This window comes from Plectropomus leopardus, chromosome 17, assembly GCF_008729295.1.
Source record: "Plectropomus leopardus isolate mb chromosome 17, YSFRI_Pleo_2.0, whole genome shotgun sequence".
Lineage (NCBI taxonomy): Eukaryota > Metazoa > Chordata > Actinopteri > Perciformes > Serranidae > Plectropomus > Plectropomus leopardus.
The window spans coordinates 1,263,006-1,289,201 of record NC_056479.1 but is presented as its reverse complement, the minus strand read 5'-3'; the positions used below and the strand labels follow the sequence as shown (position 1 = coordinate 1,289,201).

Below are 26,196 nucleotides of genomic sequence, written 5' to 3'. Positions count from 1 at the left end.
CAGATGTTTGGAAACAGCAAATAAGACAAGTCACATTAAAAAACATATTTTTTACAGCAGTGGTGGATGACGTACCTGATTGCCATACTTGAGTAAAAGTACAAATATCTTGGTAGAGGTTAAAGTCTATTAGAATATTACTTAGTTACATTTTATATTATAAAATAACTTAAGATTACAGATTAAGTACAGAATGTCAGATAAGACTTTTACTTTCTGAGAATTGTTAAGTTGATTTCCTCATAACACACACCACATTAAAATTGGAGTAACAATATAATTAAAGAAAAACGAGATACTTTTTTACAACTTAAAGGATTTAAAGAACAAAATCCAGATTTTGCCTCTTTCCGATTCCTTCATTCGTCCCTCCTTTCTTCACTCCTTCCTTCCTCCCTTTCTTCTCTATTTTGTAACAAGTAGCAAAGATGATCAGAGAGAATGCCGTTGAGTGAAAGTGAAAGTTGGCAGACATATAAAAATTCAAGTAAAGTAAAGATACTTCAAAAAAGTTACTTTGTCACATGACACCACTGATTAACAGTGTGCAGATCTTTTCAAAATAAAAGGTTGATCATTCCCTGTCATTAGGACACAGTGATTTATGTTTACAGTATAAGACAATATTATCGAGTCTGTTCAAACACTTCAATGCAAACAAAGTGTATTTATTTGTTTGTAGTGATTGCACTCATCCTGTGGAAGAGCGCCTCAGTGGTTTCCTCATAACTGATTGGTCAGAGGGCGCTCTTTTCCAGCACACTCTCATCCACATGACTCCTGCATGAAAGTCAGTTTTTTATGGACCTAACCACCTCCCCTCCTATCCACTCCACAAGTGCACATCATCACCGGCAAGGTTTCTTCCTTACGCCATCCTTCTGCATTTCATGTACACGCGACCAGTTCCATCCAGCCGAGTTCTCAAGTGATGCTGTGCTATGTTGGGTATTATCCACTATAGGATCACCACCTATAGTAGTGATGCACAGGCCATCCTAATAACACAACACCAAACGGCTCATTCACAAAGAAACTGGCCAAACCAGAAACACTCACCAAGGAACTGAGAGAGAATGCTGGAACGGATAGCTGTTGCTGGGAAGAGGAGTGTCAGACTCAAGCGTGAGTGTCACCCTTAACTTCGTTTCCTGGATTTATTCTGACACTATTGAGTGAGTCTGACAAAGACGAATACATGCAGTCACATATTTACAATTGCAAACACAGTGATTGAAAAATAAGGGAGGATGCCTTCGCTGAAATAAGGTGTTCAGGAACATGAAACGTTTGTCTCCTCTTTCCAGCAACAGCAAATTCCTCACACAAATGAAACACCCAAGGACAGCTGGTCAGACGATTCTTACTAAAGTTTATAAGAGTCAACGTCAGGTCAAATCAAAAGTTAATAGAAGCTGATAATGGTGGCTATATAAAGAGAAGGACAATTTTGTCTCTTCGGTTCCCCCTGTGGTCATACTATGACCATCAATTTCATAAAAACTTGTCACCATATCAAAGCACACAAGCAAACACCACTAGAAATTAGCATTAGCTGTTTTTGTAGAACATAGACATCGTGATATGGATGAGCAAGCATAAGGAAATTACTATTTACACTTAAGCATCAAGGTCTTCATCAGGTTTTTCATGATCATGATAAGGTGGAAGCCATTTAGGAGGAAACAAATCTGGAGTATCTGTTATCGGTGTTTGTTTTTGTTTTAAAAATGCCATTTGTTGTGTGACTGACCTTACAGTCGCCCTGACAATAAGACCTGTGTTATTAGGGAACAATACATAGCATTTTCTGTTGGTGCAAGTGAGTTATGGCGTTATGAGAAAGAGCAGAAGAGCCGTCATGGCTGGATCACCACTATAGGCAGTTCTGCAGAGACTAGCATTAGAGAGAGAGTAGCATTTGGAGGTACGGTAGTGTATGTGGTGTTGCCAGAAACACAAAGATGCTGGCGACTGCTTTGGCATCACAAGAGTAGGTAAATTTTATTTTGCCCAACAGAATGTCACTTGGGTGAGTGAAATTGCTTGTCAGATTAACACAAAATGAATATTAAGCCAGTAATTGTGCTGAAACCACAGTGGTGTTAGGTCCCCAAATTCCTGCCCAATTCAGACATCAGAGAGCTGGTGTGATTAGTGCTGACTGGTTGGTAAAAATGCTTTGAATTAAATCACATCTAGTCAGATACACAATACATTTATTCATTTATATGTCTATTACTATTGTTATGTTATATTATTGTGACCATCATCTTCTGTAATTTAATTGTTTTTTATGACATCAATTGCATGCCTGTCCATCCTGGAAGAGGGATCCCTCCTCCATAGCTCTTCCTGAGGTTTCTACCATTTTCCCCCCGTTAACAGATAGAGCTGACACTGACTCTGCTTTGCTCTATGGCTGTCATCGTGGAGATGAGACACAGCTGACAAAGATGGGACCCAAGGATGTATCAGTCAAAACATGATCTGCCACGCCCACACAGTTTGGAGAAATGCTCTTATCTTCAAAATGAACTGTTGTCAACTGGGTTTTCTGATACTTAGGAACATTAACTTTCACTTAGACTTTCATAGATACTTAATGAGACACTCAGCTTTGATATAATATGAGCATTCTTACTATTTCAAGCCAAGTTGCCAGAGGCTTTAAATCTCCAGCCAGATCTTGGATCAATGTGACTTCACTTTGACTTCCTTTCCCCCAAACTCAAAGATTTAAAAGTATGTTATTTCAAAAATATGCAGAGTCAATTCATTTCCCTTCTTTTCTTTAATAGTCCAACATAAACGCTCCTCGTTCACAAGAGTTAATTATCCAGATCCACTGAGTTTGAGACAGACAGCATCTAAAGAAGGTGCCAACAGTTCTCCCTTCTATCACATCCACACACAGCACCCTTATTGAGTTTGTGGCCTCTTATAAATACCTAGGCATCCTAACTGATGAAAACTTTTCTTTTAAGTCTCGTAATGAACATCTCTTAAAGAAACTGAAATTAAAATTAGGGTTTTTCTTTAGGAACAAATCATGTTTTTCATAGGAAACGGCTTGTTGCGGTTACTTTCTTACCTCTTCTTGACTACGGTGACACTGTCTACACAAATGCCTCTGCCAGCTCACTATAGATGTTGGACGCTGTCTATCACGGAGCACTAAGATTCATAACTGGCTGTAAATGCGTCACTGCACTTTGTACTCTCTGGTCAACTAGTCCTCATTATTAACATGTAGACTTTTGCATTAGTATACTGTAACTTCATTTACAAATCAGTCAACATATTCATCCTCCTACTTTTCACGCAAACAGTGCAATCATAGCCTACATTCCCAGGCCTTTATTACCGCCAATGTTCCCACAGTGCACACATAGCTGGGCAAAAAGACATTTTCCAACTCTGCCACTTCAAACTGGAACATGCTACAGCAGGATCTGAAATTGTCCAGCTTGATCCCACCAGGGGATTTTAAACTTATTTTAAGGGCACTGGAAGCGGCTTTGGAAACTTGTTCCTGTATTTAGTATTTGATCTGCTCCCACATTGCACTTTGACCTAAATATTATATGTACTCTTTTGATTGATCTGTCTGACTGTAACTAATTGTTGCTATATTGTATGTTGTTATTTGTAACAGGTCTCTTGAAAATGAGACCACGTGTCTCAATAAGATTACCTGTATAAAAAAAAGGTTTAATAATAATAATAATAATAATCCAATCAAGCTGCAGTAGAGAGACATGAAGAACTAACATCAGGTTACTGAGTTGAAAAACATGCCAACAAAGATAATTTCATTCATGTACAAAAACTATGTGAAGGTCAACAAAAAATGAATGCAAAACATATGGGTCACAGAAATATATCAAGAGCCACTGTCACATTTTCACTGACCTCCATGCTGCATTCTACTGATTTCTAATCAGTAACATAAGGTAGTTACAATGGGCCCAGTGCACACTATTATGATTTGCTCTAGTGCAAACTGTCATGCAAATATCATTTTGTCACATGATCAGATATAGACTTAACATTGAACAACATCAACATACATATTGCCCAGCACTCATAATTGCATGTTTATGTGACAAAAATACCATAGAAAATAAGAAATTATTCACTTAAGTCCCATTTTTTGTGTTTATTGTATATAAGCATCATATTTTGTTAAAGGTTTCTACTGACTGTTTAAAAAAACAAAATAAAAAGAAAACCATGACAGAGATGGGTTTGCTTTTTCAAGGGAACATATATTAAAATACAGACTTTAAGGGCCACATTGAGGAAAAAAGCTTTTTTGAGACTTCGAGATTAAAATCATATTATAAGAACGAAGTCGTAATTTTACAAGAAAAAAGTAGTATTTTTAAGAGAAAGGGGATATTATGTTACGGAAATAAATATATTGCCAACAAATTATATAACATGCATGAGCACAGTCAGCCTCCTTGGCAACCACTGTCCGTGATGTCATGTTGTGCCACACACAGTCAGCAGGTAACCTGTTGACCTATGCTCTTGCCTGTCTTATAGTTTGCTGACAATATGTTTATTTCTGTAATATAATATCCCCTTTCTCTTAAAGATATGACTTTATTCATGTAAAATTACAGCTTTTTGACCATAAAATTACAACATTATTCTTGTAATATTACAACTTTATTCTCATAAAATTATGTCTCTTTTCATCATATAATTATGACTTTGGCCCTAATCCTCCATCATAGTAAATGACTACATATATAAAACAACTTTAGTTCTTTGTACATAGGTGTATTTCTGTGGTGGTGCTCTTTGCAAAGTTCCCTTCTCCCATCTAAAATATTGTGAGAACCCCCCCTCCACACACACACACACACACACACACACACACACACACACAAACACACACACCACACCCTCATGGGCCTCGGTACAGCTGCACTGCCTGCACTGTCTGTATTTAAGCTCCTGTTTCTAACCTGTTTTCTGGCCAGCTGTAGCCTAATGTTGAACATAACACACCAGTTAAAAATAGAAAATAAAAAAGGCATAGCCGACTTTGTGTGCTGCAGAGCTGTGTACACAGCTTTCCACAGTTTGCCCGATGTTTAAAAAAAACCTCACATACACATACTCATTTTGGTGAAAAAGGCATAAGTACACTTTTTCATGTACTTAAGGTACTTTGAGATACTCGTAGCATACTAAGTTTGAATATCTCAGTTTTCTCCACTACATTTTAGAGGGAAATTCAGGGGAAATACTTTTTCACTGCATTTAACTGACAACTGTAGTTAGTAAAAAACATGAAATATGATAAGTTTAGAAAATATTATGCATTATTATCAGTTTAACTACATAGCAGTATACTAAGTAGAATAGAATGAGTTTTACCCCTCAATGTGTGTATCCACACTGTGGAATGACTACATTTACTTCAGTTAAAGACCCTTACAGTTCTTCCTGCACTGCTACACTGCTGCACTGTTAAGGAGTTGAGCGTGAGAGAGGCAGAGAGCTGTGGTTTACTGGGCGGGGCAGGGTGCATACTGTGGGCGGGGCTGATTTGAGGCTATGGGCGTGGCTGCAGGACGCACAGCTGTGCCAAGTCTCTGTGAGCAGACTGCAGGCTGAAGCGCAGGATGAAGGAGCTGGAAAAGGAGAGGGACGGAGGAGGGGGGAAAGCTGGCAGTAAGAAAGAGAAGGATCAGGTATGTGCATGAGTGTGACATAACAGATATGTGCGCGACCGCTGCTGGCGGCACAACATTAGTCCGTGGTGGATGTCTGACTGCAGAGGCTGGTTTCTGAAAACTTCTGTCAGCTGCGTGCAGGCTGAGAGTTCAGTGAGAGAAGGTGGAATTTTGGTTTGTTTTGATTCATATCTGGAGATGATGATGGGTGATGCTGCTCTGCCAGATGAGTGTGAAATACCTCAGGCTGCCATAATGAGGCTTCACACTGTTTCTTACTCTAACTGTCTCTCAATTAAACCAAACAAACAACAACTAAACGATTACATTTTGTAATAGACAGATTTGATTGAAAAGTAGGAATGAAAGCACAAAACTCAAAGCAACACAGTAAAACCTCTCCCTACCTGATTGCCAAAAAGAACAAGGGACATAGAAACAAATGAATAAATTTTCTCGGCTGTTTGCATCAATATAAAGTTTGCTGACATGAACAACACAAGCCTGTATTTTACTTTGACTTTAAATTTAGGGACAACACATTTGATGTTCATGTCCCATCATGACAGTGCCCTGCAGCACTTCTTATTGTGGAAACAAAGGCGGGAGAAGAAGCTTGTGATGGAATGCACATAAAACTCCTCAGCCTAGTGTGTGTTCATGAGCTTGTACAACATGTTATTCTGCAAATGAATAACCTGCATGAGTGATATGGTGGAAAGCTTGTAATCCGTGTGCCACAGATTGTCCTCTACAGAATGAACATGTAAGATTATACTCCCATACCCTGTATGTCTATGGATAATGAAACACACAGAACATAAAAATATTTTCTGCAATTGATAGAGACAAGTAGGCCTTATAAAACAAATACACATTTTGGACCAGGCTATTCTCTCATCAAACAGAGGATCGATCCCTCAGAGCGGATATGTAGCGCAGTGACAAAAGCAGACAAACAGCTGGGCTTTCCTTCACAGTGCTAGTGTCTGAATTAACAGTTTAGTGTTGGAAAGACACTTATTTAGACTTCTACAGACTACTCTGCGTCAGGTTCAGTTTTAGTCAGACTTTGGACATTTCGGTCTATTCTCAACTTTCATTCCATATTGTCAAATTTTGTTCTGTATTGTCAAGTTGTACTGAACCAGACTGAGTTTTAAGGCTACAGTGGTGATACTCAGTGGCCTTCATAAACCTTTAGGCTACATGTCACCAATGATAACATCACTGAGCTAATGGGTGCCTCTGAAATGAAGACTCAGAGGATAGCTAAATTTCATATTTCAGTAACTCATGAAAATATAATAATTTTACAAATGTTTTCTTATTCTTAAAGAGATGTGAACACGAGTGAAATTTTAATTATAAGGTATTTAAAATTAGACTGCACTTACATTTTGTAAAATGGGGCCTTTCAGGTTTGGGTCAGGCTCTAACAGCACTGATGCTTTGTTAGCAGACAACAGTACAACAATTACCCAACCACCCCCGCTTTCCCCTATTTAATATTGATTATTTGTTTGGAAACATGACAGGTGACATTCTCTGGAAAAGCCCTTCGAGGCCTCCTGTGAGTGCTTTGTTTTATGTACAGGGATTTTTAGTCCTAGCTGGGCTCTCCTTTAAAGGTCACATATTATGCAAAATTAACTTTTCATGGCTTTTCATCATAAATAGGCTCTATGTCCAAGGTGTCTCCAGAGACCCTCAAAAAATGAGAAAAAACGTTCCTCTTTTTTTCCTTTTTTTCTGCCTAATCTGTCAGAAAATGTGTGTGCCAACAACAACATGGATCAGATATAATGCTGGATATGGCGTCCTATGGGGTCCATGTGTCATAGAACAAAAAAAACAAAAAATAGAATGTAAATATGTGTTTTGCTACTATCAGCCGTTAAAGTTGCAGTTACTTCCTGTTGTGTGCGAAGCCAACACCTTTTCTGAGGAAATTTATTTTTGGATTCCCAGCATGCCCTGGTAGCTTGTGTTTGAGTTCTTCTGGAGTTTGGATGGTTATAACGCATCAAATGACAGGATTTAATTGCGTTCGATCCCTGGAGGGGTCCTGCCACACCTTGGGGTTCCATATTGAACAATTATTTTATTGTTTGTGCTTAGCGTCTATGATCAGAACTGTGGTCATAGCAAGAGTCTATTATTTAGATAAAACAGACCAGAAAAGATTTAAAGTGCAGGTACACTCAATTAAAGTCTAGTAATAGATAGGCCTAAGTTTAAGCCTCCTGAGTAGGACAGTTAAATCCAACTTTTTTAACAGTTTATAAAGCCCATTATCACAAATCACATCTTGCCTCAGAGGACTTTGCAGCATACGACATCCCTCTGTCCTTAGACCCTCACACTGAATGAGGAAAAACTCCCCCAAAACCCTTTAATGGGTAAAAAAAAAAAGACAGAACCCTCAGGAAGAGTGACTGAGGAGGGATCCTTTTTTTACTGCACTGTTGGGCAGACAGCAGTGCAATAGAAATCGTGTGATCCATATGACAAAATAATACATAGAGAGAAAGAGAGAAAAAGAAGAATGCACAGCAACAACAGTATAACAAAATGACTTATAATAACAACAATAACAACAGTATTAGAAAAATTAATAAAAACTAGTGTATGACTGTATATATGTTACAGGTATATATTAATATGATAGCATATGTATGTGACAATAATAATCATTAGTGTATAATGACCCCTAGGGCCCACTTTAATATTACACACACTTGTATCGTTCTGCACATAAAATGTGACTTTCACAATCAAGCTTTAAAAACATTATACATATTAATATTATTGGCTCCTTTCATTGAGTTCATTGACTAACATCAGTCCTAATCATAAAAATGTAAATATTCATTGTTATTTTTGATAAATACAGCCTCAAATATGTCCATAAATAGCAGCAACATTGATTGTTCATAAATTTTTGTGCAGTGTCAAATACACTCCTACCGCTCTGCACACAAAATGAATGCACTTTCATAAAGGCTATAAGAAAATTTTACATTAATATGATTTTATTACTTTCATTGAGGTATTTTTTTAACCAATATCAGTCCTAATCATAAATATCTAACATTCATTAATTTTACAGAATTTTAACCTTTTAAATACCATGTTTTTGTCATGATGCCACTGTGTTCTGAGATAAAAAAAAACCCCAACAACAACACAAAAAATTATTAATTATTATTCATTATTAATTAATTATTTTCAATGTACAACATGCAAAGTAGTTTTTTTAAAGGTCAAAGTCTGGGATATGTCAATGATTTGCAGCAACATTGATTGTGACAATGCACTAGTGGAAATATCATGTATTTTTCTGCCAAATATGGTAAAAATGACATAATTAGGTGGAAAATAGTAGAAATTACAATTCCCAAGGCAAAAGTCCAGAATGACACCCAGAAATAATACAATTCATGTTTTTATGCTTTGATGGCTGTGTGATCAAAAACTGTAGTATGTAGTATATTTTAGCCTTATTGTAGGAACTGAGCTGGAAATTCATTGATTAAAAAAAATTAAGCCGCCTTGCCAAAAATGTGTGCCATATGCATGAACACAGCCAAATTTATCAAAAAATGAAGAATAAAAAAGGCGTAGAAGGTGCTAAACAGTCCCCCCAATACTGGACCTGTAAATCAATACACAAATCCTCTGTAAAAATCACATCATCACACAAGCTGTGTGTTCACTTTAACAGAATATTGGTGCAAGACAGCCACCCAGCCGACCACACACCAACAAAATTTAATAAGCTTACACACGTGTTTTCCCAAGTAAATTGTAACATACACGTCAGTAGCAGCAGTGGCCAGGATAATATCACTAACTTTGCACTGCAGCAATTATTAGATTTTAAAAATGTATGCTTTAATGACTGAAAGTTAGATAACTTGAAAATGAAATCCTAGAGTCAAAAGATATCTTGGTTTTTCCCTTTTGTCATGTCTGACAATGGGAGAATGGGTGGTGAAGGTGGGGCGTGACGTCCACAGTTTATAACATAAATCCCTCCTGTGGAACTCAACACTGCAACATGAGCTCAGCTGTTACATGAAGGCCTCTCCTGCTCTGTGATCCTCACACTGTGGCTGCTCTAGTTAAAAATATTTGTTATACACACAATTTGTATTTCTACTGCCTAAATGGTCTATTTTTCTAAAGAAGGGTTTGGGTCATTTTAAAACTCAGTAGAAAGGGTCCTTTGGTATTAGAGACATATTTATAAACAATGGTATGGTTTAATTAAACTGTTTAACCCTTTGAAACCTGGCTCGACATTGCTTTTCTTGTGCTATCCCAGGACATGTACTTAAACCTTTTAAGCCAAAGCAAATTGATTTCTGTTATTAGGGAAAAGGCACCAAACAACTTGGAAAGAAATGTTTCACAACTTGTAAAAAATTTAGCAGATTTAGAAAACTATTTTTAAAAAACTGGGGGGAATATATCCAGAAAACTACATTAATAAACAACTGTATACTGAAAATTATGTTACAGAATTAATATTATTTCTAAGTACCTTTTTAAAGTCTTTTCTTTATTTGTTTGTTTTTTTCTTTTTTTTTACTTTCCTTGCTTGTCTTCTCTTTTTTGTGTGCTAATTTCCTAGTAATTACCTTGTCCATCCATTTTCTTCCGCTTATCCGGGGTCGGGTTGCGGGGGCAGCAGCCTAAGCAGGGAAGCCCAGACTTTCCTCTCCCCAGCCACTTCGTCCAGCTCTTCCCGGGGGGATCCCGAGGTGTTCCCAGGCCAGCTGAGAGACATAGTCTCTTCAGCGTGTCCTGGGTCATCCCCAGGGCCTCCTACTGGTGGGAAGTGCCCTGAACACCTCACAAGTTAGGCATCTGGGAGGCATCCTAATTAGATGCCTCATCACCTCATCTGGCTCTTCTCAACGCGGAGGAGCAGCGGCTCTACTCCGAGCTCCTCCCGGATGACCGAGCTTCTCACCCTATTTCTAAGATAGAGCCCAGCCACCCTACGGAGGAGGCTCATTTCGGCTGCTTGTACCTTGTGCTTTTTAATTTCTTTGAAAGAACTCAAGCAAATCTGCTCAGGTTTCAAAGGGTTAAAAATCTCCAACAAACTTAGGGTGACTGCCCATGTATAGGTCCTGTTTTTGCATGTGTGTGTAATTCGGGTGCATGTAACGTGACAACAGAGTGAAAAAAAGTCAAGTTTCTCCTCTGGGATTAGTAAAATATGTCTTCTTCTTCTTCCTCTTCTTCTTTCATACCTTTCTGTCTTCATGGCTCTCTTTGTTCCAAGGGAATGGTGTCAGCAGCACAGTATGTAGGTCCTTGTTGGGTGTAGTGCTTCCAAAGTACACCAACAATCTGCCACGTTTATTCTCTTCCGAGTAAGGAAAAAGAATATTCACTGTTTTGTATTTTATCAAATGCTTGAAGATCTAATAATGACTAAGCATACATCATGCAAGAGAGCCAATAAAAACAAATCGATCAGTCAAAGTTGTCATGTTGACATTTAATATATATTGACGCATGCACAGCACAAATCATGCACTGACGAACATGCAAGAAAATGTTAGTTGCCGGCAGCAATGCATTCTTTTATTTTATAGTTATACTTGAGTGATGTCTGTGAACTTGACACTGTAGGAACAGTGGTTACATAAGCTTCAAAATGAGCCTTAACTTAACTGTGTGCATGTACTCATGCATGCGTATTATAGGCGCACGGCAGTACCCAAATTATTATATGTAGGATGTCACTACAGACAGCCCTGGAAATCTTCCCAGCAAAATGTGGTGTTGAATTATTTTCACCAATTTTCTATTGTTTGTGCATAGGTCTCAAGATCTTATTTATTAATAGTCTTAATGAGTTAAAGGACAATGAAAAAACATATCTCAAAATATTGAAATTGAATTATTGAACTATATAACTGTATAAAGTTGCATGGATAATGGACTGGTGAGTTTGGTGCCCACTATACTTAACTCAAGATCTAACATTTATTTGGTACATAGACTAGACTAGATACATACGCAGTCAGTGATTTTGTAAATATAATATTTGGATTGATTTGACTGAACATTCAGATACATCTTCAACATACATAAATATAACTATTATTATAACATATAAAATCTAACATGAAATTAACACTACAGTTTGTCAAAATAGAATTAAGTCTTTGCTATTGTATGCCTCTGTGCACCAGTCAAGTTGCACTTACAGTTTACATCCATGTCAGTGAAAACATAGATGTGTCACACTCAGAAGATCTCTATAATCAGCACAGTTTACAGATCAGTGTCACCAATTCAGTATCTGACCAACTGTCACCCCTTCTGTCCTATCAGTTCATTCTTGAGTCCAAGTGGATGTTTGTGCTAAATTTAAGGAAACTCCCTCAAGGCCATCTTCAGATATTGTGTTCATGAGAATGAGACAAAGTCACACCTTTACCTTTGACCACCAAAATCTATTTTCATCAGAGTTCTAGTGAACATTTGTGCCAAATTTGAAGAAATTCTTTCAAGGTGTTCATGAGATATCGTGTTCACAAGCATGAGATGCATGCAAGGTCACACTAAACTCAAACTTTGACCACCTGCGCAGATGTATAAAAACTCACATTTTATTTGGGACCCAATTTCCCCAGTAGCAACACAAATAAATCTTACAGTCCAACATCAGCTGAACTAACAGAGGAGAAGGCGATGCAATGTGTGAATGTGAAAGTAGGAGAGTGATAAAGAACTCCTATTGCCAATAGGCAAACAGGTTGAACCAGTCCTCACTGCACACACATCACCTGTCAATCTAATACAGTTCATTCCGCAGAAGCAACAGCTTTTAGCTTGAAGGTGTTGGAAACCACAAAGCTCTATGTGGTCTGTGAGAGGTTCTGTGTGTGTGTGTGTGTGTGTGTGTGTGTGTGTGTGCATTAGTAAAGAATGCTAATGTCACATGTTGTTTACCAACAGCACCCAGAGAGCGTGACAGGCAGTTTTCCCAGTGCGATGTTTGAACCCCTTGATCATGCCTGAACTTGAATCCCTCCTTTCTCATTCCTGACATTTTATCATTCTCTGCTTGCTTTTCATCCTATGCCTGCTGCTCAATCACTTCACCTCAGGTCTGTTGTTTCAATTAGCTGATCCCTGGTCTGCTTCCCTTTCCGTCAGTCGCTCCCTGTTTACTGCTGCCTTAATCCCTCTGCGAGATCTCATGATCAGAGATTACATTCCTCCCTCAGCACACACCCTTCTCAAGAAATTCTGACCCATAGCGACTTTCTCAGAAAATTGAAAAACAAGACTAGGTAAAAAACCTATTTGGCCGGAACGTGTACAGTGGTTCCCAACCTTTTTCCCTCAGGGACTTCTTTCATTGAGTAAACTGAAGACATATTTTAGGGATTTTTATTTTATTCTAAATTAATAACAATATCAGTAAAGAACAACTGATAAACTGTACAATTAACCCAAATACCTGCTGCAGGAAGTTTGTGTTAGATTAGCAATTATGATGAATTTTGAGCAGATTATTTCCTGTGAATATTTCATCAGAGATAAAATTTCCTGATATTGGTTGAAACTTTTTATCAGATTCTATTTACCTACAGTTGCATGTAGTTATGCTTATACTTTCTATGAACTAAATGAAATGCTGAGAAAGGCCTTCTGTTTATTTTATTTTATTTTGATACATTTTCTAACCACTCTTAATTTTAATAAAACTTGAAATTCTACCAATTGTTTGTTGTGACCAACCACCTGTCCAAAACTTCAAGACAGTAAATTAACAAATATATTCATCACATTTAAAATGCTGAAACCCACAAATGTTTGACATTATTGTGTAATAAATGAATTAAATCAAGAAGGCCTCAAAACCCTGGGGAAGCTTTGACGACCCATACAACAACGACCTCCACGCTGGGAACCAGGGGTGTATGAAACGTGCTGTTGAGGTCCAGCCCAAAATATCATCTAGCCTATATGCATACACACGTTTAAATGCAGAACAGAACACTTAACGTTGGACACAGTCACACAGCAGAGGGGAGCTGCTGTCTCTGGAGCTGAACCTCTGATCATTATCATATCTTCCCTCTGCAGCTCCAACTGGATGAACGTCCCCATGTGACTGGCAGAGGCTGTGCAGCAAAACTTTGTTTTGGCCAAATTCACAATGAAATCAGCACATTCTGACTTTGGTAACCTGACATAAGTAATTACAGGAGCCAAAAGAATCAAAAAGCCCAGCACTAATTTATGTTGCTGCTGTCATATTTTGATACAATGAGAGGAGCTCTAAAATACCTCATTTTTAAATTCCTGGTTCTAAGTGTTGCCTTTGACACACTGGACCACACAATTTTATTAAAAAACTGGGTCTGACTCTCTGGTACTGTCCTTAAATGGTTCAAGTCATATCTTCATGACAGGAAGTACTTTGTCTCAATTGGAAACTGTAAGTCAGAGAAGATGACTATGACATGTGGGGTCCCACAGGGATCCATTTTGGGACCCCTCTTGTTTAATCTCTATATGCTTCCATTAGGCCAGATTATGCAAAAATAACAAAGTAGCTTACCACAATTATGCAGATGACACACAGATATACATATCACTTTCACCAGGTGATTATGAACCTGTGGAACGTCTGTGTCACTGTACTGAGCAAATCAGTGATTGGATGCATCAAAATTTTCTCCAACTCAATAGACATAAGACCGACATCATTGTCTTTTGGTCACGGAAAGAAAGGCAGAGCGTCCGCTCTCACCTTGAATCCGTTTCTCTCATAACTCAGAGTCAAGCGAGAAACCTCGGGGTTATCCTGGACTCTGATTTCAATTTCTACAGTCGCATCAAATCAGTAACTTCATCTGCCTACTATCATTTAAAAAACACTGCCAGAGTCAGAGGAATGATGTCACAGTAAGACCTTGAAAGGCTCACCCACGCCTTTATTTTCAGTCGGTTAGATTACTGCAACGGTCTGTTTATAGCCCTTTCAAAACAAGCTGTTCGGCAACTTCAGTTTATTCAGAACGCTGCTGCGAGAGTCCTGACAAAAACTAGGAAATTTGACCACATTACTCCAGTCCTAAAATCCTTACACTGGCAACCTGTCACTCAGAGAACTGATTTTAAAATCTTGCTGCTTTTTTATTAATTTTTTATTTGCAATAATAAAGACAGGGATGATGTGCTGATAGGAAAATAGGGGTACGTCCAGCTCAATAATATACAGAAAATTTAAATGGAGAGATAAACAGTAGATATGCATGAAGAAAGTGTAAATAATTATTTTGGGGAAGCAGCTGTATTGAGATGGTTTGGGCAAAAAAAGTATCCAAGTCATAAATATAGCATTTACGGTAATAATAATAATACAAATCAACAAAAACACTGTCATTTAATTTTTAAAAATAGGTTTTTGAAAAAGAAAATAAATTTTAAAAAATAAAACTAGTAACAATAAGTGGAGGAATAAGAGGTGTGTCTGTGTGAGTGTCTAAATTTGTATGTTTGTCTCTGAAGTGTGAATGTTTGCAGTATATGCGTGTGTGGTCCTATTAGTGTGTTTCTTTGAGATCTCATGATTTGAGATTATATTCCTCCCTCCACACATGACACCAGCTTAGTGCCAACACCCTTTCTGAAAAAATTCCCAGGAAAACATATCTAGGATCTGCACTGAGTAGAGTGACTCCAAATAATATGTCCAGAGTCAGGCCTGTGCTCAGCAGTCATAGCATTAAAACAAAGTTTATTTCATTCAAGCTCATAGCAGATTTCTGTTTTGTCTCCCCGATATTTAGGCAGTGTTTCCATGGTGATCTGTGGTGCAGGGATACTAACACACATATCATTTTGCGCAAAAAAATTAAAGTAACTTTGCAAGATCTTCACTTGGAATGCTCACTCAGACTGAAGCCTTTTACTCTCTGTAGATGGACTTATGTTGCACAGTGTTTGCACAGAAGGAGGAGTGTGGATTTTATGTCTCACAGTGAAAGCATGTTATGAGGGGATATTTTAATAGCCAGTATGGACAGAAGGAGCGTAACAGCAACCATTAAAAAAACCTGTTTCAGTGTTCATACTGCAGGGGAACCTGCTGACTTAAAAAATAGTAAACCTATCCTTAAATTGGTAGCTGGTAAGCTTCTGAATAGACTTTCAAATTCTATATTGGGATTTTAATTTCACTCAGTGGACTGTGGCACCTAAAAGGAATACAATTTTCATTTGTTTGTTACATATAATTGCTTATATGTTTGTAAGAGCTCTAGGATCCTTTAATTCCTCCAACACTGCTCTTCTACTAAACTCTATGAAGAAGAATAATCTGTTGGACATTGTAGTTCTCACTGCTTTTTCACCTGCAGGAAGCTGTACATTCAACACGTTCTCATTCCAGGTTGTCACGTTAGCGCTTTGTCAGTGGACTTCTGCGTCTACATATTGCACTCGAGGTATCCTTCTGCTTCTGCTGTTGATGTTGTGTGAAACCGCCACCAACATTGAGGTACACCAAAAGCACATCGTTAGGATTAAGCAGAAAAAGAGCTGATGCCCTTATGACATGAAATCAGAGAGATGCACTTAGGCAGCTGTTTAATGAGTTCCAAGCCATTTTCTCAGAGGACTCGCACGATTATGGGGCCACTGACCTATACACTGTGTGCATACCCACCGACCCGCCACCAACCTTTGTGCGTCAGTACAGAATTCTTTTGGCTGCCTATGAGTCAATCCAAGAAATCTTGGACAGGTTGCTGGAGAAGCAACAAACAGGTTCCACTTTCCCGTTGGCCCATGATACATCTGGATCAGGAACTTTCGTCTCAACTGTGGATGTGGCAAATGGTTTCTGGACAATGAGGTTTGATCCTGCACATCAGTACAAGCTGGCCTTTTCCTTTGTCAACCGCCAGTACAACTGGAACCATTGCCCATTCGGCTACTCAAACTCACCAGCAGAGTTCAACATCTTCTTCCACAAGGCAATGAGTGATGCCGCCGCTCGCTGTAACCTCATTTATATTGATGACATCCTCATAAAGAGTTGTACATTTGAAGAGCATTTGGCTGAGATCCGGCACATACTCACCCAACTTTCCATGGCAGGAGCCAAACTGGCTCTTACTAAAGGTCAGTGGTCCCACACCAAAGTTGAGTATGTCTGCCTGACAGTTGGCACTAATGGTATCGAACCCCAAACTGGGAGAGTTCAAGCCATTCGAGACATCAAAGCGCCGGGAAACTTGTCAGAGCTCAGAAGCTTCCTTGGTGTCTGCAACTATTCCCGACAGTTCATCGAGGACTATGCAGAAATAGCCAGATCATTGTTATTATGATGAGAATGTGTGTCATGGCCTACAAAAGGTTTATGTTGACGGCTGTTCATTTCACCATGGGAGTCACCTTCGGGCTGGGGTGGGCCTAGTATGGACAGAGGGTCAGAACCCTGAACTGCTGAACTATTTCCAACTAAGAACAAAAACTAGCCAGTATGCCGAGATTGCGACAGTACTCATTGCACTCCAGCAAGTTGCTAAACTTCTGTTGTGTAGCTGGTGATCTGCTCTGATTCTAACTATGCCCAACACAGCTTTATGTCACACTTCCCATGTGGAAGGTGAATGGCATGATGAATGCTTGAAACAAGGAAGTCAGACACTCTGAACTGTTCTTGGCATGTGATCATCTAGTAACAGACCAAGGAATGACCGTGTATTGGAAGAAGATTAAGGGTCATTCCCAAGCCTCAGGTCCTGATAGAGATGGCAATGATGAAGCTGACCGTTTAGCCAAACTAGGAGCAGAGCAAGGCACATCCTGGGTGTTTCAGGATGATTGGCTCTCCTGTTCTCAAACCAGGGCGATGAATGCCATCAACCGCCAACACGCAAGAGAGAGGCGAGAAAGCTCTCAAACTGAAACACCAACACTGCACCTGGGTCACAAACCTGTTGATGCAGACCTGGTAACCATACAAGAGCAGGACCCTGCTCTTCAAGCCATTAGACAGCTTTTGGCTAAAAACTCCTTCAGTGGATCCAAAGATATACAAGCTCTCCATCATGACGTGCCGCACCTGAAAATGAAGAAAGGTTTGTTGGTTTATAGCCACAATGGCCAGGGACCAAATCGCACCCAAGTGGGTCAAATGCCTCCCAGCACCCAACGACACGGCGGTTACAACCGTTGTCCTCCTTCTGAACCATGTGCTCAGCAGCTGGTGCCTTCCCCTCTCTCTTGTTTCAGATTGAGACACCCACTTAACTTCCACCGTGATCACTGCAATGTATTAGCATGTAAAGGAACAAAAGCCTACTATGACAGGGTAAACCAGCAGGAACTTCCAAGAAATTCCTTCCTAGCTGGTCAGGCCCTTTCGAAATCATAAGGAAAGTCTCACCATCAGCTTACCGGATCAGAGTTTTAAAATCAAGACAGTCACCAATGTACAAATGGGTTCATGCAAACTGTATAAGGCTGTACAAGCCATTTTCACTCCCAAAGAGAGAGGCCATTATCACTCCTCAGAAAGATGAGTGGCCTCTACTCCAAGGGGAAGGTGAGGGGCACTAGAAGTATGGTTGAACAGGTGCTTTCTTAGCTCACTCCCCCAGTAACCAACCTCTGGTCTGTTTTAGGATGAGACTCATTTCTTGGTTTATGAGTTGCCTTACTCACTGCAGTGGTCAAACCTGGCCCACCAACTGGTATTGTCCTGCAGGGAGCGCAGAGAGTTGGTGATGAGGGACTCCTCATGAGGGACTCCTCATCACCAACTGTGGCCTCTATGTACACCCAGAGGATCTACATGCATCTAGATCCTTGGGATGTGTACTACAAACACATCCGCCTACCTTCCAAGCTGACATAAGGAAAGTTAAGTGGAGTTCAAACACACGGCACCGTGGAACATGCCAGAGAGGTAACTGTCCACATTCTTGAGCAGCTGGAAAAATTTTTGGTTACTGAGAAGGACCTCAGTGACAACAAATGACCCAAATGATTCCTTGGTGCTCTGCTTGCCGCGGGTGCAGGTGTCGAATCTTTGTTCTCCATTGGCCTTTCGGCCGCTAACTCTGTCAGCCTTGGGGCTCTCCAAAGGTACATGGGTGAAATTAATGAGGAGATGCCTGAAATCCAACAGAAACTTCAACAAGGACAGCTACAAAACTTAGGTAAAACCCTTCAGGGTACCATCGTCACTGTGAATCTGCAGTCTGCTCTGTTCAATAACACTGTGCATGCTTTAGATACCTTATCAGGTATTGTAAAAGACGACATAACTTATGTACGCGTAGTTAGGGATCTTATGCAGGATCTTCTTAGGGAAATCAACTCCTTAGTGCCGGTAGGATCCCATCCTACCTGGTCCCCTTAGCCCTTGCTGAGCAGATCCTCAGATTCACTACCACCACTGTAGTGCCCCCGTTGCAAGTACACCCAGCATACAGTCTTGGCAGCACAATTCCAGTCTCAGTAGACCGACAGAACTTGGGAATAGGATTCATCCTTAACCTGCCAATTATTGAACAGCAGAATGTTTACAGACTAAACTCTGTGATGAACATTGGGTTTGGAAAGATAACACACACGTACACCTTAAGACACCACCAACCTTCGCCTATCATGACGATAACCCCTCGCTTTACCTTGTCCCCAATCTTTACCTGTGCACTAAAATGAAAGACATTCACTGGGTTTGCCCAATTAATCCTTTCATCAGAGATGTGACTAGCTACCTTTGTCGTGTCAGAGCGGAAGCCCCTGAACCAAGCCTGCCGGTCCATCAAAGATGAAAGGATGAAAACAAGAGTAGAGCGAGCTGGCAACAGTTGGCTTATTAGTACACCTGCTACTGAGGTTCTAATGTCTTACGACCACCATGATACAACCACCAAACTGACCTTGTCAAATCAGACTGTGTTTTTCACTATCTGTTATGGAGCCATGGTGCACGTTGATGACATTATCCTCCATAATCTCAACCCCGACAGACACGATGTGGAAATTGAGATCATGCGCTTTTGACAATCACAATCTCACAATTGATGACACGCTGCTGCACCTACTGCTAACTGAGGAGACCAAACTGGTAAGATTCAGCTTAAAACCAACTGGTCTCTCCAATACATTTCCTGATTATCCAGGCAAACCAGCTTACCAGAACCACCCCATCAGCTTAGCAGCCCTTGGGCTCCTGCTTCGTGGTTGGATCATCACAGCAATAATCGCACATGTCATGTACAAGTACATTCAAAGGTTACAAGCCAGACTGGATTCTGCCCTCCTGGTGTCACCACATTTTGCACACCAGTCTGCAGCCATACCCCTGTCTAGCCACAACCCTACAATGGGAGGGAGGATGGCCCACTAACTCTCTCCTTACCATTGTATTTTTCACAATCCTTTCCTTCCTCTATTCTTTGTTGTCTTTCTTTTTTTATTAGAATGTACTAGAATTGGTGGTGGAATGAGAAAGAATGTATTTGTTTATGTCTCTGTGATTGTGAACCAGACATAGGAACTAGCTAGAAATAGTTAGCATTCCTGCCAAGACTAGCATCTGTGTCCATAGCCAGACATTAGCCTCTGAACATGAACTTTGTGAACTGTTTGGACTCGCACGAACTTACTATTCTCAGGGACGTGGATTATTCAACCTGTGCTCTCATGGGAACACGTGGACTGTTCGGCCCATGGTTGCTCCAAAGACTGCAGAGTTAGCACCCCACCCTTAGGACCAAAGGGGGGATGTTGGGACCTCCTCCACATGTCCTGAACAATAGAGAAGGCCCCCTCAACCAGCAGAGCTGTAAGAAAAATATAAGCACAAATAAGCTCCCTCGGTCTGGTAATTCACACCTTGGTGCGACTTTCTGTTTAAATTCAAATTCCCTTCTCCCATTTGTGGGAATCTGCCGCTTCCCAGCTAGAAACCTCTATAATTCCCAAAATGTCACTGAGGCTTTAAGTGCCGCCATGCTCTGATGTCTCGATGCTTTTTTTCCCATGTGATGACTTTCTAGGAGGGAGCTCTGGCTTTCTAAGAAGAAGTTACTGTGAGGGAGTACTATTCAAATGTTTGAATTTAACCAACATAGGTCGCGTCTCTTTTTACTTGCTGGACGAGAGGGAGAGGTTCATGTGTTTTTGGACACCTTTTCCTTTTTTGGAGAGGTAGGGGAATCCCAGAGGAACGCTGCTCAACACAGCTGTTCCTCAACATTTGCAAAGGGGGAGAAAACCCTTTCTCCAGGAGAACACAGAACCACCAACCTTGTTTCTTCATACCAGTCGACTGCGCTGCCTCCTCCACTGTAGGACGCTGCAGTGGTCCCTTGCACGCTCATCCCATCCAGTGAACCTGAGTGGACTAGATGCACGCTCATTTCTCAGAGCGATCCCAAAGAGAGCTTTTGTCTGGGCAGAAACAGTATAGATACGAGTGTTTGTGTTGTTTTTACCAACTTGCTGAGAACACTAAGGACCACCATGCCGTTTTGATGTGTTATTGATCCCTGTTTGTTACTGCGCACACTAGGAGCCTATTCACTATTGTACAAGCATGCAAGCGTGTTGTTAGTTCTGAGCCTCTGCCACTGCGTGGTTGTTACAATACATTGCGTTCCTATCTGGAACAAAGACCAGTGGACAGTATGCGGATATCGATTCATTATACCGGCCCCTGAGTGATAGGAAAATGACTATTGTATCCCCTCGTGGCCACAACTTCACGCAGCTTTTGAGATTTTTTTTCTTTTTCATTTTGATTTGTTTTTTTTTCTTTCTCTTTCTCCATCTGTGTACTAACCTTCATGCGCACGCACATGCACACACACACAAGCACATACAGAGGCACACCCTGCTAAGATCACACACCTACTGTGAGCGGCTCCTTAAGAGAGCTCAAATTACCACATTTACAGACATAGATTTAGAGAATACAGTGTGTTTCACTCTGCTGCGCGCCATCCTGTGCGTAGTTAAAGTGGTGGGGACACATGGAACAAGTGGTGGTAGAATCTCTGTCCCCCTCAAATCTCCTGCTTTCACATCCTTTGTCCCACATCTGGTATGACTTATTCAACCCCACCATCCTAAGTTACTTTGGTAATGTGGCCCTGCTACAAGATCGTGTCCACCATCTTGCCCCTCTGTCCTCTCTCACCCAACACACACACACACACACACACACACACACACACACACACACACACACACACACACACATTATACACACACACACATACGTACACATACACGTAGATAGTCTACACCCACGTGTGTCCACCTGGCTTTGCTTACATCCACATCTAGATTAGTATCACTTGTATATTAGACTATCCATAGCGTGGAGCATGTTTATTGAAGTGATTGTTCATTGTGACTGTTACTTTTAATAATTTTGTTGTCTTTACATGAGCAGCCCCCTGTGATTGTTGTGTACCATTCATTGCAAAGATGGTCAGAGCTTGGGGTCAGGCCTTCTGACTCCCTTGAGAGTCAAGTATTTTTCCACATTTCTTGAGACTGAACTTAGATATAATTACCGATTCCTGTTTCCAGGGTGGTGCCCCAACATTATTAATTTTTATTGATAATTAAATATTAAATAATGAATTAATTACAATAAGTAATTAGTTATCAACAATCATTAAATTTTTTGCTCTCTCTCTGTTTGTTGAAGGCTCTGTTTTACAAAGAGATCTGATTGGTCAGAGGTCAAGGTGTTGTCAGGTTGTGATCTGATTCCTGCTCCAGAGCAGGTTAACTATTCAGCATGTTACCATGGTAATTGATTATGGTAAATGGTACATGGTAAATGCACTGTACTTGTGTAGCGCTTTTTCTAGTCTTTTGGGCCACTCAAAGTGCTTTCACACTACATGTCACATTCACCCATTCACATTCACACAGTCACACACTGGTGCCCGAGGGTTCCATACATGTTGCCACCTGCTACTCAGTAACCATTCATACGCACTCACACACAGATGATGCCGCATTGGGAGCAATTTGGGGTTTAGTATCTTGCCCAAGGATACTTCAACATGATGACTGGAGTAGCCAGGGATTGAACCGTTGACCGTCCTGTTAGAGGATGATCTGCTCTACATCTGAGCCACAGCTGCCCCTGTGAACCAGCTTTTTAGTGCTGCAAAAACCAGCCACCTTGAAATTACCACACTAACCCCAGATTCTGCTTGACCTCTGGTTCCTTGTATGCATGTAAACATGCTGATATTCGCTCTACAAAACATGATATAGAAAGTAAGGCATTTAGGAGAAAGACAGCCCCAGAGCGAAATGGTGTCAGTTACATAACAATCAGTTAAATAGAAGCAGGTGGTTTTGTATTTTATAGCTCAGATTGTTGGTTGTTATAACATAAACCATTATATGTCTTTTTATTTATATCAGTAAAGTAAAATGTAAAATTGGTTAAAGGGTGAAGTTCCATTCTCTGTGGCAGTGAGTAAGGACTATACTGACCTGCTGAAATGTTCTTTATATTCAGAGCAAGTCAGCAGAGTTAGTTGGAGTTTGCATAAACTGGAAAGGATAAACTGACAAGTTTATACTGACAAGTTTGCAAATATAAAGGAGGCAAGAAAAGGAAAAACTGTGTGACATTAAACTAATTAAAACTGGTGATATTACTGTTGTTGAACTGTGTCACTGCATCTGCTTCAATCACATTTTTGGCGCCTGGTCAACTTTCATATTTGGCTGCTCTTATAGTTCTAACAACCTGTTTTCCCTCTCACAGAGCTGGGTTCCCAAGATCATCAAGAAGCGAGTGTGCACCACTTTTGTTGAAGACTCTTTCAGGTGATATCCTCCTTTGTCTTGAAAAAAAAAGAAAAAATATTGAAGTCATGATATAAAAGTCAAAGGAATTGATCCTTTTTTTAAAATTTCATTCTCTGATTTAATATTTTTCTGATCACAACCCTTTGGATGAAGGGTTACTTAAGGGACACTGCATTAAATGTTTTATATCCTATCTCTAAACCAGATAGTTTAGCTTTCCTCTTCATTATTTCATATGATTAGCTTCCCCTCCGAATTGTGTACTTTAAGGCTCTTTACCAGCACTTCTTCTCTTTTGTATCTACAATCTTCCATATGAAAAATATTTATTTTTATTGCTATGCTGATAACACACAAATTTATGTGTCCATCAAAGCAGGATTCACCGCCCATCTGCATATGTGCAAGCACATGTTTTTGCTGAGGGGTGCTGCAAGGGATTAGTGTGTGCATGTGCTTACATACCTTCAGTCAGTTACAGTGGCAACTTCAGAGAATGCCATAACAAAATCAAATCCATTATCTCCTTTAATAATCTTCGAAACGCCGGTTACATTGCAAGACCAGAAACTTGCTTTAACGTTAATGCACTTTAATCGCTTTTACTCGCTTTAAGTTTAATTGCTTTAATGCACATCAATCAAACAAAATCAACATTCAGACAACACGCCAATCAAACGAAATCATCATTCTGTTTTTTATCTGCAAAAGCGCGCTGTGCACTGTGCAAAAACAAAACAAACAAAAAACTCAAGCTCAGTTCCGACAGTTTTCGCAAACCTTGCATAAACACCAGCCACATTGTTCAACTTGGCAAAAGTCACACACAATTCATAATGTAAAACACATTTTTTCTTCAAAGATTGTTTTTTTAAAAACTAAAGTCACTCCAAAATACACACCAGTCAGTTACACCAACAGTGTTACTGTGTTCTTATTATGTTTAAACAAATAAACAAAATCCTTTTAATATACGCTTCATATGCATATTTGAATGCGGTTGTTTGGCTCCGACCCACAACTAAATTATGCAAAAATCTAGTAGGAACTTACAGAGGATGCAGGTGTAACATTTGCAGACACACCTGTGCAGCAACTCGACCCAGCGTCCTCTTTGTCAGCCTCAAATTTAGTAGATTTGGGGCTTTTGGAACTGAAAAAAATCGGAAATTCTCTTTTGCGACATAGTTTAGCTCCTCCAGCAACCACCAAATGTCCCCCTATATGCGTTGACCTGAACTTGGCCTTTTGCACTTTGACCTGATGTGATGACGACAGTTGTCACATTATAGAAATTAATAATATGAATAATAAAATATAAAATATGTTTCATCGGTTTCTGATTAGGCAATGTATTGTATGCAGTTGTTGTTAAAGAAGGCAGGAATAATTATTTAAAAATTGTGAATTATTTACACATTGCGTGTGTTCCTCCTCCTGCCAAAAGAGGGGGGCTGCAGGCTGCAGCACTCTCGGCACCCACCTTCTCGCGCACATGCCAATCTGACATCATTAAATATGTCTTACTGAGATCAAATGTCTGTGGTTGTCTAATGGGACGTTTCCACCAACTGGTCGGTTTGGTTCAGTTCAGTTCAGTTTGTTACAAATTTATTTGTGTTTCAATTGTCAGAAGTTGTGGATAGTACCATTGGAACCCATTTTTTCGTCACCCCTGTGCTTGAGGAACCTAGCACAAAGATCTGGTACTAAAAGGTATCTAGAGCATAATATGGAGCTTGAAACACTGCAGTCTTTTCACTGGTCATTAGTGAATCAACACTGTGCTCAGGGCTGAGCTGTGGCTGCTTTAACCACTGTTCATACCATGAACCGTGACAAGTTTTTCATACAAAAGTGAACTTGAACTATGAAATGAAAGGATATGTGCAGCTCCTAACAGCAGTTGGAGACTGAGAAAAAATAATTTAATTCACTGGGCCAACTGCTCGCAACGTTTAAGGTGGAACATTTACTTGTAATGTTACTTAATGCATGAGATGATGACGTGAATCCATCAGCACACCTTAAATTTCAATGACAACTCTGACCATTCCACTAGTAATTAGTGGATCTTCAAGCATTTAGATAGACTTTTAGATAGCCCACAGAGAGAGACTTTCATTGCAGCCTGCATTTTTTTGTTCAGAAAATGTCAGCGTGCAGCACTGTTCTGTGGACAATAAACAGGGTGCAGACTTTACTCTGTATAACTGGTGAACTTAGGTTCAAAATAGGCTGGGACACACTCTCTAACCCCATGGGAGCTTGAGGTATTACACATGTGCAATGTTACTGGAGCTGCGATGTTGGAGGGATACAGGAGACAGTGCAAGAGATAAAGGGACGATGACTGCTGAGGTGCTCCTGAGGTGCGCTATTTTTAGCCTCCTTAGGTTTTCGCGGCATGGCAAAACTTTTAGGTACACTCAAATTGATGGTGGCTTATATGCAATAAACCATCTGCACACAGAAAATATTTGTTTGTTGTCTTTTATCATGGACTTTTTTGTTCTATGACAGTATTGACAGTATGACAGTTCTATTGAGCCTTTTGGCAACTGCAGACCAGATTTCACTGCACATGTGTTGTACCTGAGTGCTGTTATCTGAGAGACAGAAATGGGGGTGCTTGTGGGTGAGG

The 26,196-nt window shown here is 40.0% G+C and overlaps 1 protein-coding gene across 1 annotated transcript in view; it reads left to right on the top strand.

Annotated features, from left to right (window-relative positions):
- Nucleotides 1-5,639: 5,639 nt before the first annotated feature.
- trpm4a (transient receptor potential cation channel, subfamily M, member 4a) overlaps nucleotides 5,640-26,196 on the top strand; it is a 58,528-nt gene continuing 37,971 nt past the window's right edge. Inside the window, exons 1-2 of the mRNA XM_042504388.1 lie at nucleotides 5,640-5,714; nucleotides 23,509-23,570. Coding sequence (XP_042360322.1) covers nucleotides 5,646-5,714; nucleotides 23,509-23,570 — 131 coding nt within the window. The 5' untranslated portion in view covers nucleotides 5,640-5,645. The remainder of the gene's footprint in view (nucleotides 5,715-23,508; nucleotides 23,571-26,196) is intronic.